This window comes from Choloepus didactylus, chromosome 10, assembly GCF_015220235.1.
Source record: "Choloepus didactylus isolate mChoDid1 chromosome 10, mChoDid1.pri, whole genome shotgun sequence".
NCBI lineage: Eukaryota > Metazoa > Chordata > Mammalia > Pilosa > Megalonychidae > Choloepus > Choloepus didactylus.
In genome coordinates, this window is record NC_051316.1 from 25,346,584 (window position 1) to 25,363,668 (window position 17,085).

Consider the following 17,085-nt stretch of genomic DNA (forward strand, 5'->3'; position numbering starts at 1 on the left):
CCCTAAACTATACCCCAGATCTGCCTTTGGGTCCCTCCCTAGCTGGAAGTTTGCTGAGTTGCACAAATGGAAGCCTCCTGGGTGCCTGGCTTTCAGCTTCTTTATGTCCCTGCTACTTTGCTGTGTACATACAGAGGGCCGAGAGGGTTCTTGACAGATCCCTGGTGATTTTCTCTGAGGCTGCACCTGTTCCAGACCTACATGGATCCTACGGGGCAGGCTGCCCTGCTATTGGACAAACCTCTTTGGAAGGTGTTGCTCCAGGTGCCTGCAAAGCACGGGGCTGACAGGAAAATCCCCAGGAAGGCTGGAGACTGACTTGTGGGCCTGGGAGGCCTGGCTCTCCTGGGGAAGGTTAGAACTTAGAGAACTAAAGGCTTCCTGAGATCGTGTGACCACGAAGGGTAAAGCCCTCCAACTCTCTTTTTGCTTCTTCAAAATGTGACATTCCAGGTGTTGAATTGCAATTGGCATGAGGGATTGTGACTCATTCTGGGAGGTGGGCCACAATTCTCCACAGGAAACAATCTGAGGAGAAGAAGGTACTAGAATTGGGAGAGAGGATGAGAGATGGACCTGGGTCTGGATCTGAGCCAGAGGTTGGGGCTGGAAATGGACTTGAGATATAAGTGAGGGCTGGGGTTGTGGCATGGTTGGAATCAAGAGTTGGGATTGAACCACATAACGTGGCAAGGCCTGGGACTGTGAGAGGAGTGAAAATTCTTCAGCTGGCATTTGAATTGGTAAGGCACTAGAGATTCCATTGAAGAAAACAGAGGGAAACTCTACTGCAGAGCCAGAACCCCTGACAGTAGCCACCAGGGACTCACTGTGCAGAAAGGGGAGGCCCCAGAAGAACTGGCTACATTTATGCCCCAAATGATCCCCCAAGGTCTCAGGATTTGGGGACTTCTCAGGGCTGGGTTGCTGTTCTGGTTTGTCTTTGGTGCTCCAGAAGGGTTGAGGGACTGTGCTGTCCTGCTCATCAGGAAGGGACTTAAACACATTCCCTAAAGAATTCAGATGGTAGTCTGGTCCCTCCTTTTCTTTTTCCTTCCAACTCTTCAATTCCACTGTCTTTGTGATTTGCAGTTCCAGGAGCTTCTGGACATCCGAGTTGAGGAAAGAGGGGCCACCAAATTCCACCTGCCTGTTTACGGGGCCTCTCCAGAAAGAGGCTTCTCGTGAGTGATGGGAAAGATGCTCTTGCTGGAATTCAGAGTGTGTTGGGGTCGGGAAGAATAGGTCTTTTGTAGCCGCCCACCACCAGGAGGAGGCCAGAATGGGACGGCTTGACCGGTCAAAGCTTGAGATTGTTGGCGTAGAAGCAGACAACCAAGACTTGTTATATAAAGATGCACTCAGTGGGAGTGACATCAAGTCATGCTGAGAAAGAGTCAAAGAGGAGCCTATCAGTGGTGGAGCAGAGAAGGCTGTTGGAGGCTGAGGGCAGGCCAAGGAACCAGAGGCAGGTGGTGGGGGTGAGAAAGGTGTGAGTGGTTGGCGTGAGCGATGGTCTAGAGGTAGAAAAGGCTCTGATGGCTGAGAGGCACTCAGAGGTGAGTGCAAAAGACCAGGAACTGAGGGGGTGGTCAGGTATGGTGAAAGCTTGGAGGCCAGAGGTAGAGGGGGCTTGGTCAGAGGAACTGTGGAAGCCCAAGGGGACACAGCGGGAGCAGCGTTGTCTATGGGTTCCTCATGTGGCAGATGGGCTTCAGCAGGTGCCGTTTTGCACATCTCAGCAGAGGGGTCTTGACATAAGAGCTGATGAAAGTTGCCCTTTTCAGGGAGCTGACCCAGGTGGCTGCAGGAGATAGGAGGCAGAAGCTGCAGCCAGGAGCAGAATGGGGCCAGGAGAGCCTGGCAGAGGTGGGAGAATCCGAGGCACCTGGCCCCTCCACTCCCCACCTGTCTTCACCATGCTCCTGCCCTCCCTCACCCCAGAGTTTTCTGTTTCATTCTCTCCCCATGGATTTCCCATCCTTTGTCAGTCCCAGGCCACCCTGTGGCTCTCTGATTGCATTGGAGCTGGTAGGAACAGTGACACAGGAGAGAATGGGAAAGGTTACTCACCTTTGCAGAAGCAAGAACAGGTCTTGAGTCTCCTTCAGTTCTTGCAGGCTCTCTCTGCAAGCTGGAAATCAGGGGACTGGGTTATGGGTGGTGAAGGTAGGGGCCTAGGGATCTTACAGGAACCTGAGTGGAATGTCCTTTTAGGGGAGACCGTTGGGAGATGAGGCTCTGGAGCTCAAGCATCTGTGTACAAGATCACATGATCCCTGATTGTAAGAGGAAGGCTCACGTGTGGGTGGGCTGAACCATTTACACAGTGTTCCTACATACAATACTCACTGTGACTTCTCAAGGAGAGCCTTAGGGAGGTTAAGCAACTTGTCCACAGTTGGACCTGGATATTCTACCTTCAAATTCAGCCACTATATCTGTCTACTACATCCCACACTGCTCCCTAATGGGCACCACCCATTGCCCAGGCCCATCATTGCTTCATTCCCAGAGAAGGTCCCAGCAGGTAATCTGACAAGGATCCTAGGCTTGGATTTCCTTCCCAGGAGCCTCCCTCGAGGGTTCTGTTTCCCCAGAGGGATGTGCTCTAGTGCCTGACACCCTCCATGACCATGGACCTGGGCCCCCAGGGACAGGAGAGATTGAGGTTAACGCCTGGGGTAGGGGGAGTCAGGGTTGAATGGGGAGGACCTTACCTTTCAAAGCTCCATTTTTCTTCCTCCTCCTGTTCCTTCCCCTTGTCCCCATTTGACGCTGATAGACAAGAATGAAGAGCTGGGACCCAGTTCTTTTCTCTCTCAAGATACACAGCAGACATTCAGTATTCATGAATAACATGACTCTACATTTAATTAATGGGGCTCTGTTTTTCCATTTATTCATTTTTATGGCGGGTAAAACTATTTTTTTCCTTCTTTGAATAATTCAAAGAAGAATTCTGTGAGATCTGCAATGGATTTCAAGAAGGGGACAGACTTCAGACCTGTGCTCTGTCAGGTGGATTCTGCTTCCCAGGGCTAGAGCTCAGCTCCAGCCTCTGATCAGAGGCTCTCATGGCCTCAGCAGTGCTCTCTAGATCAGTGCCAACACAAAGGAAAGCCCCAGAGATGCCTGTCAAGGGGAGGTGACTGATGAGCCAGCACTGGGCTCTCTGGTCCTGCAGAGATCCAGAACTCTCTCTGAAATCCCATCATTGGCTGCTGAGTCCCTGTGTTTGGGGGGTCACCCTGGAGCCTTTACCACAGTGAGACAGATGGGCTGAAATCTTCAGGTAGAAACCTTGGTGTCCAGGCTATACCCTGCCCTGCTTGGCGGGGCCCTAGAAGAATGGTGTTGCATTCTTTCCCAAGATTTCCCATCTCAAGGATTGCTCTAGTTGATTTAGGAAAGTGGAAATAGGAAGAGAGAAAAAGAATGAATCCCTGTTGTGTTGGGCTGAGTGTCCCTTACCTTCTTGATGTATCTATGTGCCTTAGGCAGCGGTAGAGACGGATAACTTGGGAGATATGGAAGTAACAGAAAAAAGAGCCCCACTCCACATAAGAGGGCGAAGATGATATCAATCAGCCATGAAGTGGAAGTGGAGCTCAGCCATGTAGTAATAAAGCTTCTTAAGGAAAAGAGATAATTGTCCATTGTCTGAACATAGCACAGCTGCCCACGGGCAACTGGGCAGTAAAAATGAGCTCTGGACTGGAGTTCCAGGCCCACATCACAAAGCTATGACTTCATCAAAGAGTTCAGAAGGGTGGGGGAGGGGACAAAAAGAGGAGGCTGGCAGCCCCTCCCCCACCCTTCCTCCATCCTTGGCAGTCTAGATCCTTCCAACTATACCCTCTTCTCATCGATGGACCTTATTGCAATTTTCTGTTCATTCCACCTGTAACCCAGATGTTGCCTGGTTTCCCTTATCCCTTGGAAATCTTGGCTTGAGTCCCACCGATTTCATAGCCTTTGAAAATCTGAAGCCCTGACACTTTTTGCTGATTACCAGGGATTTTTACTCTCACAATCTCTTTGTCTTAAACTCTAACTATCCCACATTATGTTTTCACCTTGCACCAACCCAGACAGAGAATTTACATTTATTCACACTTATTTAGCTTTGTAAATTTTGAATAATTTTTTAAAATTTTTATTTCAGTCAATCTTTGCCATCTTCAAACAGAGGGACTTGTACAAAAACTAAATTAACAATTTATTATTCAAAGATCACAAAGCTAAATAAGTATAAAATAAATTGAAAAAAATTAAACCTTCAAAGGATATTTTTAAAAGTATCCAGAATTTTTGTTTCTGAAATTAACAAACATTAAACTGCTCAAAAACTTTGGAACATTTTGTACATGCACCTGCACACACCTACACACTCATACCCTCCGATGAAACAAACCAATATTTTCAGATCTACAAATAAAGCATTTCTTTCCATTCAAATGCCTTCCTTTAGTATTTCTTGTAAGTCAGGGCTGCCAGCAGTGAATTCCCTGTCTTTTTTATCTGGCAATACCTTTACTTTGCCTTCATTTTTGAAGGATAGATTTGCTGGATAGAATCATTGGTTGACATTTATTTTTCCATCTCTTTGTATAGGTCATACCACTGCTTTCTTCCCTCCATTGTTTCTTATGAAAAGTCGGTTGTTAATCTTATTGTGGGTCCCTTGTGCAGAAGAATTGTTTTTCTTTGGCTGCTTTCAAGATTATCTCTTTAAGCAGTTTGACTGATACATCTAGTAGTGGATCTGTTTTTATTTTACCAGGGGCAAATATTAGGTATGTAGGTTTTTTTCAACAATTTTGGTAAATTTTCAGCCATTAGCTTCAAATATTTTTTTCTTCTCATTTTCTCTCTTTTTTCCCTGAGACTTCCATTCCACATACATTAGTGTGTGTCATCATGCATCACAGGCCATTTTTCATCAATCTCTTTCGTCTCTGTTCTTCAGGTTAAATAATTTTTATTAATTCACCTTTAGGTTCAGCGATTCTTTCTTCTACCAACTCAAAGATGCTACTGAGGCCCTCTAATGAATTTTTCATTTCAGTTATTTTACTTTTCAATTTCAGAGTTTCCATTTGGTGCTTTTTAAAAATTTTTTTCTAGCTATTTATTGAATTTCTATAATATTTGAGTCATTGTCATTATACTTTCTCTTAATTCTTTCAATATTATTTCCTTTAGTTCTTTGAGCCTATTTACAATAGCTACTTTGAAATCTTTGCTGAATCGAACATATGTAGACACTTAGAGACAGTTTCTAATGCCTGTTTTTAATCCACCCAAGTATGGGTCACATCTCTTTCTTTTCATGTTTTGTAATTTTTTACTGAATACTGGACATTTTAGATAATGTAGCAAGTCTGCATTCTGATTTTTCCCTCCAGAGAAGGGAAGCTTGTTTGTTTAGTAGCTTGCCTGGACTAGATCTGTGGTTTCTGTTTGCAATATGTGGTCACAGATGTCCCTGCTCATCTCATTTTCTTACTTTTACTTATGTATGGCTTCCTGGAATTACTCTTTTGTCTGCTTGATTTGTATTCAGCCAACAGTTGTCAATACTTTTACTCAAATACCTCAGCAGTGAGACCCCTACTCTTGCTGATGGATCTGTGTGTTGGCTGGTAAGTGAATTCAAAATTCAGGCCATTTACAAGACTTCTCGACTCCTGCCAGGCTCTCTTGCATTTCCTCTTCACAAGCTATCAGGCTCCATCATTCTTCAGGCAAGTGTGGATAGTTTGGGCCTTCTCTTCTCTTACTGAATCTAGCAGAGCTGCTGATTCTTCCTCTTTGCTTACCACTGAGATTTCAACTTTGACTGAAAATGCTCCAAATCATGTGAGCCCCTTTGGCAGTGATAGTGTAGCTCCTGGTTTTCATCAGTTGCCCCAGCCAGGATGAACTACCAAAGCAACAGAGCTTGGGTTTGGGAGGATTGTGAGCAGCCCCCAGAAAGAATGCCACAGGCCTAAATTCTTCTTACCTTAGTTTGATAGCTTTAATGAATAATAACTTCTCAGTTTATTGTATATTTGGTCAATTTCCAGAGTGCTGAAATGCTTGTTTTTGGCAATTTTTTCCAGCTTTATAATTGCTCTTTGGGGAATGTCTGTTGTTCTCTTTACTCCAGCATGCAATACCAATGATCTGTGGGAGTACGCCATCCTGTTTTGTACATTATTTTAATCCTTCTTCACACATTGACTGTCCCCTCCCCTCCCCTTAACCGTGTCTGGCACATATTAAGGGGGTTGTGATAGATCATTACACTGATGATTCCCACCAACCAAACACCACTTCAGTATTCACACCCTTGTATGTTTCATTGTCACAATGACTTTGGACTTGGCTATGTGTCTTGATTTGTTCAACTAATCATCAACAAGCATAACGTAAGCAGAGGCTAGATAATAACCTGCACATTGGACTTGTGTCTTAGAACACAGCAGCTATATATGGAAGCTCAGTCTAGCCTAGTGGAGAAAGAGTGATCCCATAGAGACCAAAGTGTCAACATTCTAGCCACCCTGTTTCAAGACCCCAGGCATGTAAGGGAAGCCATTTTAGACATCCTAGCTCCAGCCAACACATCAACTGAATGAGCTCCATGAGTGATCCAGCAAGCCCAGTAGAATAAACCATAGCTAAAGCACATTATCATGAGGAGTAAAGGTGTTGCTATTTGCAGTCCCTAAATTTTTGGTTGGTCGGTTACACAGGAAGAGTAAATGGACCATGATGTTTGTTTTTGTAATGGTATGGCTTTGACATAGATAATTTGAATATGATCTAAAGTAAAGCCATTATGGCAAAGCTTCAGATTTTCCAAGCAACCCATGTGTGTCTTCATTGGTGAAGACTTTGCCAACTTCTTATCAAGGTCTATGTTGATTGTTCTCAATATAGTTCTGTAATAAATTCTCTGAGAGTTTGTTGTGTCATCTCGTTTGTCCCTAGAGAATTCCTGAGGTTGCCATTCCATAACTTATCTAGGTTGGAATGGGAGACAAGACAAAAGTGAGTGATAATTTTCAAGAAGGAGGAGGTTGCTATGTAAAATTCCCATCATGTATCTCCTGGGAGTTCCTGGGTGGGCTAAAGCCATTGAATGTAAAATATTGTTCTTAGGAGAAATCTCATGGGAAAAAAATAAAACTAAAGTGAAAAAGAAAATTGAAGCTCCTGGAGAAGAGTTATCTTGTAAAGGACTCTTTTTGTGTGCAGGAGTTAGGGTGGAAACTGGGTTTCTGCAGCCTGGGGTGGGATGATTTCCTTCTTAGGCACATTTGTGAATATAGAACAATGCCAGGGCACAGTGACTATGATGTCAGTAATTAGCTCTACTAATTGCAAGCTAGAAAAGCATAAGCCAAGCTAGGTTTTATGTACTATTTTAAAAAGACTTCTGTGGATTCTTATTCAGACCAAGATCATCACAGATTGCAGTTCAGAGTCAAGTCTGTGGAAAGAACAAACACAAGAAATGTAGAATGAAAATGTTCCAGAACTTAGGAAGGAATTTATCACAAAGAAAACAGTTTCATTATTTTTTCCAAAAGGCTCAGAAAATAGAATTTAACATCTGACCCCAATTCAAATGGCCGCTGTATACCATGAAGTCCACATTTTCACAACCTTCTTTCTAGATTTTTACATCTCACTCTTTGTATCAAGGAAAATTTCACCCAATTAAAAACAATTTTATGCTCTCAAGAGTATTGTTTTTTGGGTCCTGGAAGGAAAGAATAATTCAGGTCAACCTTAAAGGGTGCTATTGCTGGAAACCAGAGAAAAACAGTGCAGCTGTCTGGTGGGTGAGAGTAGCCCCAAGAAGAGGGTGGAATCAGCCAGGAACCTAAAATAAAGGAAAGGCATGGAAAGCATTCTGAATTCCTTATCTGGGTGGTATATCTCACTCACTCAATTTACTTTATTTCATTATTTGTTATTTTAACACACAGCAGAGCACAGGGCAAGTTTGTTTTGCTTTCGCTTCCTTGCTGAAAAACTCCACTAGTGTTTCAAGTTACAACAGGCTGTTCCTACCCCTGAGCACCTTCAAGATTTTCTTTGAGGGGGAAAATAAATATCTGCTGTAAGATTACATTCATTACATATAATTCCTTGCCCAGTGCCCATTTTCAGATTCTGGCCATGCACCTTACTGTTTGTTTTCCACTCTAAGGCAGGTCAGAAGGTTTTCTGTTTTCCATTTTCCACAAGTCAGTAAAAATGGCATCCTCTTATCGGAGAAAAAAATGCCCTAGTCCTAGAGTTAAATATAGGCTAGCTAACCAAGTTAACTCATCTAGGATGAATCCTGAGAGAGGCCTGAAAATGGAGACAAGAGACTTGGGGGGACAGGAGTCTGGAGGAAGGGCAGTGTGTTTGGAGGAGGAATGGGTGGGGACAAAGAAAATAAAGTAGGCAAATAAAGGCAATAGCTAGATTTAAAATGAACACCTGCGAGAAATGAATAAAAGCAGAAAAGATCATAGCTTTATTCTAATACAGTAGAAAAATCATAGTGGATGCATAAAAAAGAAAAATGGAATAATTTCCTTCTACTTGTGGTATGCAGATATTTTAGAAAAAATGACTTATTAGACTAAAGAATAACTACCTAGATTCCTACAAATGACAGGTTCGAATCCTAGCTAAAGGTTAACACATGACCTCTGCATACTAAATACCACCCAGTGATCACTCTGTATTTTGAAACATTCAGGCAGTCAGTGGACACACCTCAACTCCCAGCTGCAGGAAGTCTTCCGTGCCTTCCAGAATATCGTTCTAATGTCCTTTGTTGTGGATTTCACTTCCTTTAACCTCACCCTTGAAAATATTGCACGCTTAGCCTCAGCTTACTCCAACCTCTCTCTTATAGGTGTGGCAGAGGCAAACAGTGGTCCCAGGGGCCAAGAAGTGCTTCTTAAGGCCAGGAGACAGATTTAAGACACTGTAGTATCTGGTGATTAGTATTCACTGAGAGGACTCTGAAACTCCCCTTCTTCTTGTCCTCCCCGCTTCCACCCTCAAAGCAAGTCAGCATTAAACTTCATTCCTTGAAAGGAAGTTCTGAATAGTGGTTCTGACTACTTCATTTTCAGGCCCTCGTCAAGACTGCCGCCCAAACTTTAAAGGTTAAGTCAGCCATGCGTCTGCCCCATGAATTCTAACACAACAGCCTTTGTCAAGTAGAAGTGGTTCAGTGAAGAATTTCCATTCTCTTGAACATAAAATCCTCAGGGTCCCCTTCGCTGTTCTCATTCTCAGAAGACATGGTGGTCACATCATTCTCAGAAGCCACGGGTGCGAAGATACAGTTCCTTCTGGTTCAATGTAGTGGTGACACTGCCTAGTAATCTACAAAGATAATCGCTTCCCCTTCTTTTTTTGTGTGCATGCGACACTGAGTTTGGGAGATCTTATTTTTGGCTTAAAAAATAATAGGTAGAAGACATTTCTTTGAAATACTAAGCAAACCATAAATCTTTTTCCTTCTTTGGATATTTTATGATCTCATTGGTCACCTCACAAGCATTTCCAAAACACCTAAACCATGAGGGTTAAACAAACAAGAGAAGCTACTAGAGCAGGTGAGGTATGGTCAGAAAAATCAAGACTGTTCAAAATGAAAACTTTTTCCATTACTCTTTAACTGACGTACATACATCCCTTTTCTTTAAAAAAAGAAGGGCTGAGGGTCCATTTTTCACACCCCGAATGTCTAGCTACAAACTATTATACTCCCAGGTTGGTTCTTTTTCCCATTTTCTTCGCAGATGCCCTGTGCTATCCTCAAGCGCACTCTGAAACTTTGGTATCGTCTTCATTATGATGGGCTTTGTGCATATTCTCAGATGCTGCCACGCCCATTCTAATGCAACTCATCACAGAAGTTATCAGCAAGAATTTGGCTTCAGAATGCTATCAGCAAGAATTTGGCTTCAGAATGAGGAATGATTCATCATACATTCTAGCAGCAGAAAACAACACTGCTATTTTAAATCCATTGGTGCTATCAAAAATCGAACAAACAAAAAACCCCAGTAAAATATAATTAAGCAAAAACAACAACAAAAAAAGCATATCTGCTGTAACATTTGTAAAGACATTATTCACTTATTTTTAAGAGTTTTCAACAAAAGTCATTTAGGAAACAACAGATGACTTACCTGACTTCATAATATTTACTATAGTGACAAATCAAGTTTTCACTTAATACAGTTTCAGGGGAAAATAGGCAGTCCCAATTTCTGCGAAGCAACATACTGAAATTCCGAATTTAGGAAAACAAATTTCTCATTTGCTTTACAGTAAATAAAATCCCTCCTGTTGTTTCAAAACTAATACACTTATTTCATCTTCTGTCTCCATTTTGAGATGGCTCTGAAGTCGAGGTGAGTGAGTGTGCTACAGTTTGTGCTACAACCACATACAGAAACCTAAGATTGGGTGATTTATTCTGAACACAGTTTTTCTTTTTTCAGAGATCCTTTAACCCTGCAATAAGAAATAATAAATGAAATAAATATTTATTTTAATATAATAATGGAATCCACTTAAGTCCCATTGCTTTAACAAGCACAAAACAAATCTCCATCCCAGGTCACTCTTATTTCATGAAAACACAGTATGTTGATAATCATTAGGATTATCAACCAACATTCCTATAGCACTATCCATTTAATTAAATCTACGGTTTACTGCACATTTCCTGAAAACTGTACAGAAAGATGCTACTCTATTGTGGTCAAGTACTCAGAGGCAAAAGAGATCTGTCACCAACTCCATCCCGTGCTATTTTTCAGGACCCTACCTTTTCAAACACCTCTTCGTTCTCCCTTCGTTTCCGTTTTCTGGGTCTCCGGTTCACTCGAATCCATTTCGTGACCTGAAGTTCAAAAACCACAGCGCATTTTAAGCAGGACGGCGGGTCCCGAGGGCCGCCCCTCGGCGAGAGAAAGAAACGGTCAACCGCCTCGCGACGCAACCTTCCGCGGCTTCACCTGGAGAAGCCACAGGCACCTTTCGCGGCTCGCCCGGCCGCCTCCGCGCAACGGACTCCCGGGGCACCCGGAGTGCGCGCGGCCCCCAGACCCCCACGCTCCGGGCTGCGGCGCGCTGAGGCCGTGACCTTCGTCCCCGGGGTGCGCGCCGGAGCCCCCCAACAAGGGGCCATCTTCCCGAGCCTGTCGCGCGCCGGCGCCGGGGGCTGCGCAGCAGGGACGCGGCGCGGGACCCACCGCCCCGGGGAGGAAGGGGAGCGCAGGAACCGCGCCGCCCGACCGGCTGCCACTCACCTCGGCGCTCACTTGCCGCGCGAGCCCGCACTCCGCCCCGGCCTGGCGCTCCTTCTGCAGCGGCTGCGGGGGAAGGAGACAGAGTCAGGTAGCTGCTCTGGAGGTAATGAAGTTGATCCATCTTGAAGTCCAAGTTTTTGGCTTTGCTCTTGAAGAGCTTTTTCTCGCTGAAGTTGTTGGCGACTTTTCTTCATGAGGAGACGCCCTTGTGGTTCAAACGGATCTTTATTCTGCTTTAGTCTCCTCAGCTCCTCCTCAGAGAAGCCGGCCCAACCCCGCGCCATTCGCCCCCACCGCCAGCAACCCGAGTGCCAGTACTGTAATTTTTGATATAAATCTCAGAAGGTAAGCCATTCTAAAAGATACAAAAAATCACTTAAAAATAAAAAATAACATACAGTGCTAAACCATTTCTAACAGGGAACCTACATGTTACCACAATTAGTGCTACCAAAGTAATCTATTAAACATTAGAGGAAAGCAAGTTTGCAAAATATGTTCCAATAATTGCTGACATCATTTATTTTTACTCTCAGCATGCCTTATCCACAGAAAATTCTAGAAATGATAGTTAATATCCCAGACTAGCCTTCAAAAACATTTAACTTAAGGAAGAGCTGAATGCTGTTTATCAGCAGAAGAATATGCCACAGAGGATGTGGACAGCAAATCTTAATGGCTTCACCTGATCCAGCCATATGTGGGATTTAACCTTTTTCCCCACCCCGTACCCATAACTCCATTAAATGTTAATATCACTACAGCATAAATTATGTTGACAATAATAATAATTAACTGAACATTAATTATACAGAAGTAATATGCTTAACATTTTATATCTATTTTATTTTTTAAAATTAGATATAAATTTTTTATTAGAAGTCATAGGTTTACAGAAAAATCAAACAAAGTACTGTTTCCATATACTCCCCTCACTTTTCTCTATCACTAAAACTTCATTAGTGTGATACCTTTGTCACAACAAATATTGTTTTTGAAACAATATTAACAAAATGCAGATTTAAGGTATAAGAAAGCAGGTAATCAGAACCAGGAAAAAGAATGCAAAGAGAGGTGACATGTAGTGAATGCTTAATTTGTGACACTCTACCTAAAATGAAATTAAAAGCCATCTAAGTCTGGACCTAAACCCCCAAACTGCATCTTCACATGACCTCTTCCAAATAATATTTTTTGCAATTAGTAAATTATTAATGTGTACAATAATACTGTTTTGGTTTGGTAAAGCTGACAGAATGCAATATACCAGAAATGGGTTGGCTTTACAATGGGGATTTATTAACTTAGAATTTACAGTTCTTAGGCAGTGAAAATGCCCAATTCAAGGCATCAATAGGATGATATTTAGAGTCTGAAGACAGGCTGCCGGCATCCAGGACACCTCTATCACATGGGAAAGCACACAGCCGGCGTCTGCTGGTCCTTTGTTTCCAGGTTTCATTGCTTTCACCTTCTGGTTCCAGTGGCTTCCTCTCTCAGCTTCTGTGGGCCCTCTCTTAGCTTCTTCAGGGCTTTTCTCTATGAGCGTTTCTTAATTTCATCTCTTAGCTTCTGTATGTGTTTTATCCTCTTATAAGGACTCCAGTAAAAGAATTAAGACCCACCTTGGATGAAGTGAGTCACATCTCAATCGACACAACCTAATCAAAAGGTCCCACCTATAACAGGTTAAAGAACATGGCCTTAACTCAGCAGGTAGACTCGCTGCCCTCCCTGCTACAAGAAACATGACTCCCAGGGGTGTAAATCTCCTTGGAAACATGGGACATGTCTCCCAGGATGAGCAGGGACCTGACAATGGAGGGTTGAGAAAGCCTTCTGAACCAAAAGGGGGAAAAGAAATGAAATAAAATAAAGTTTCAGTGGCTAAGAGATTGCAAACAGAGTCGAAAGGTCATTCTGGAGGTTATTCTTATGTATTATATAGATATCCCTTTTAGTCTTTAGCATATTAGAATAGCTAGAAGGAATACCTGAAACTGTTGAACTACAATCCAGTATCCTTGATTCCTGAAGAAGATCGTGTAACTATACAGTTTATACAGTGTGACCATGTGATTGTGAAAACCTTGTGACTCACACTCCCTTTATCCAGTGTATGGGCAGAGGAGTAGAAAAATGGAGCAAAAAGTCAATGAATAACAGGGGGGGGAGAAGGGGTATAGGATGGTTTGGGTGTTTTTACTTTTATTTTTATTCTTATTTTTATTTTTTGGAGTAATGAAAATGTTCAAAAATTGTTTATGGTGATGAATGCACAACTATATGATGATACTGTGAATAACTGTACACTTTGGATGATTGTATGGTATGTGAATATATCTCAATAAAATTGCATAAAAGATAATAAAAAATTAAAAAAAAAACAAAAAACATGGCCTTTTCTGGAGTAATAACAGCTTCAAACTACAACTACTGTACTAATATACCACACCTCCATTATAAAATACACACAAAAATTTAAAAGTAAGGAAAAGGTAGAGTGACCATTTATTTCTAAAATGAATTATTACATACAAAAATTGTGCTACAACTCTGTTCACTAAAATATTAATTTTAAGAGTCAGTGTGATTGATATGCTTAATTTTTTAAAAAAAATCTTGATTTAAAAGCCTAGCTCTAAGAGCAGTTATTTCAATTCTTGATTTTAATGACTGCCATAATGTTTGCTTCATGATATGTAAACCAAATGCAGTAAATTTATTACTGGCTGAGCTTGCCAAATCATTTATACTCATGTTTTAATCCCATCCAGTAAAGACGTACATATGGCTAGTAAAATTTCAACTTCACAAATGCTAATGAGATGTTCTCAAACACTAATGAGAAGGAACAACCAGCAAGAACTGGCAGAAACATCTTTCAAAGCTCCGGGAAAACAGTTAAAGAGGGCTGCAGTAAGAGGGAAAGTCCCGAGTCAAGAAAAAGCTACAATACTTAAAAGCATTAGGATCTTGTGGTATCCTGGCCAGCCCTGCTCCCAGTGCAGATCCCTGGTCCCAGTTTGAGAGAGAGCAGAATAGCCCTCATGCACATACTGGGAGCATGTATGTCTGGCCCAATCTGTTTTGGTGGTAGCCTAAGGGACGTGCCATACCAGAAGTTGCCTTGTGTGTGTCGTAGAAGGCAGCTAACAGAACTCTCATAAAGAATGTTGTGGGAAAGTGGTCAAGTCATGCTGCCTGGGGCAACGCATTGCTGGCTGCAGGACATAACTGAGCAGTGCCCGAGAGAGTGAGGAAACTGTTTCCTAGAGAAGACATTTGTACCCATTGAAACAGGGCAATTCCTAGGGCCATACATACATGTCCAAGACAAGACACATGCACAGAAAAGGATCAGGGAGGCCCCCATGCTTTGGCCTGGATGTATTCTTTCAGATAATTGTATGAATAAGGTCTAAAAGAGAGTGCACTCACAGGTCAATGTGCAAAGACTGCAAAAAAGTATATTCTTTTTTTTTTTTTTTCCCTCCTTCTCTGTTTGGGGTTTGCATTATTTTTGCAACTGTTCCGTAAGTTTGAAATTATTTTGTTTTAGTTTGCTATGCTGCTAAAAGCAGATACCATAAAATATGCTGGTTTTTAACAACAGACTTAACAAAGCTTGCTTACAAGCTTACAGTTTTGAGGCCGTGAAAATGTCCAAATCAAAGCATCAAGGCAATGTTTTTTTCCTGAAGACCGGCTTTGCCAGCAATCCTAGACTCCTCTGCCACATGGCAAGGCACACAGTGGCAGTGCTGGTCTCTCCCTTCTCCTCTGAGTTTCCCTGCTTTCAGCTTCTTACTTCCCTGGCAACAAACACATGCAGACACTCACTGTCCCTCTTTTAAGACCCACCCCAGGCGACTTCTTAACTGATATAACCTTATCAAAAAGTCCTATTTACAATAGTTTTACACCCACAGGAATGGATTAACTTTAAGAATGTGATTTTCTGGAGAACATACAGTTCCAAACCACCAGATATTTCAAAACAAAAAGTTAAAAAAAAAAGAGGGAGACATTAAGATATTCCTAGATAAACACATCATAATGTCAAAATTAGCCAGGTTTCAACAAAAGATTACAAAACATATCAAGAAATAGAAAGCAAGGTCCCAGACAAAGGAGAAGATTAAAGCATTAGTAACTATCAATGAGAAGGGAGGACAAGATCTGGGACACCCCAGACAAAGAATTTTTAATAATGGTCCTACATCTGCTCAGAGAGCGAAAGAGAAACATGGACAAAGAACTAAAGGAAATCAAGAAAACAATAGATAAACACAAACACAGTATCAACAGAGATAGAAATTATGAAAAGGAACCAAACAGAACTGAAGGCCACAGTAATAGACACTAAAAATTCCTTAGAAGGGTTCAACAACAGATAGGAGCTGGCAGAAGACAGAACCAGTGAACCTGAAGATAAGACAGTTGAAATTATCCAGTCTGAACAGCAGAAAGAGAAAAGAATGAAAAAAATTGAACAGTCTGAGGAACCTGGGGGAGACCATCAAGCATACCAATATACATACTGTGGGAATGCCAGAAGGAAGAGAGAAAGAGGCAGAGAGAATATTCAAAGAAATAATGGCTGAGAAGTTCTGAAATTTAATGAAAGACATGAATATACCCATATAAAACACTCAATGAACTCAAAACAGGATAAACCCAAATAGACTGATGCCATGTGTTTTAGTTTATCAGCTGCTAAAACATACCATACAAATGAAGTGTATACGTTAATTATAGTGTATGTTCAAGGATGTGTGCAGTTAGCTATCATATGTTCAGAAGACAGAGCTATAGGTGATGGATGATAGGGAGGGAGGGAGGGAAAGAAATAGCTATGTGACAGCATGTTAAGGTTGGTGGATTGAGCTATCGGGGGCAGGGGGGTCAGGGTATGATGGAATTCTGTGTATAGGGTTAGTATTGTTTTTGCAACTGTTCCTATAACTTTGAATTTATTTCAAAATTAAAAAAAAAGGGAAATCCTTATGACATTTTCCCATTAAGTATCATATTTGTTACTGGCAAATAGCATATATCAAATTAAGCAAATTCCCTAAAATATTAAAGTTTACTTTTTAAAAAAATAACATAAAGATGACTTTTATCATATGCATTTTCTGCTTCTTTCAAATACCTATATACATTTTTTTTTCTTTATTAGAGAAGTTGTGGGTTTACATAATAATCATGCATAAAATAAAGGATTCTCATATACCACCCCAACCAAATACCTATATATATATTTTTCTTAACTTGTGATAATGTATTGAATTATATTAAGTTTTATTGCTAAATCAAATTTGCATTCTAGGGATAAACTTCATTTTTAGTGGAAAATTACATATTTTATAAATTGTTTGATTAGATTTGCCAATATTCAGTTTAGGGTTTTTGCATGGGTTCATGGTGTGAGAATGAGCACTATTCCTAAAAAGGAATAAATGCCCACCTGATTGTGCAGAAGAAAAGAATTTATTTATGATCTTGCAAGAACGGGGGCAGAACCAAAATGTGGGGGGTTGGCACCCAGAACAATAGACCCAGCACTATTTATTCCCTATTCCTACCTTGCAAGTCCCTCCCCTTTCTCCAGTGGCTGGATACTTCAGGGGTTACATTCTATTGGAAAGGCCTAACTAGCCTGTGCAAAATGGAAACATTTGAAAAAAGTCTCCCTGGCAAACTTGAAACATTTGAAACAAGGAACATTTGAAACAAGTCTCCACCC

At 41.7% G+C, this 17,085-nt stretch overlaps 1 protein-coding gene across 1 annotated transcript; it reads right to left on the minus strand.

Annotated features, from left to right (window-relative positions):
* Positions 1-204: 204 nt before the first annotated feature.
* On the minus strand, positions 205-3,057 carry LOC119504881 (spermatogenesis-associated protein 31A6-like). The gene is made up of 3 exons (XM_037797483.1): positions 2,721-3,057; positions 2,074-2,134; positions 205-1,804 (listed from the first exon to the last, which is right to left on the minus strand). The coding sequence occupies exons 1-3, from the start codon at positions 2,905-2,907 to the stop codon at positions 229-231; spliced, it is 1,824 nt and encodes a 607-aa protein (XP_037653411.1). The 5' UTR covers positions 2,908-3,057; the 3' UTR covers positions 205-228.
* Positions 3,058-17,085: the final 14,028 nt, after the last annotated feature.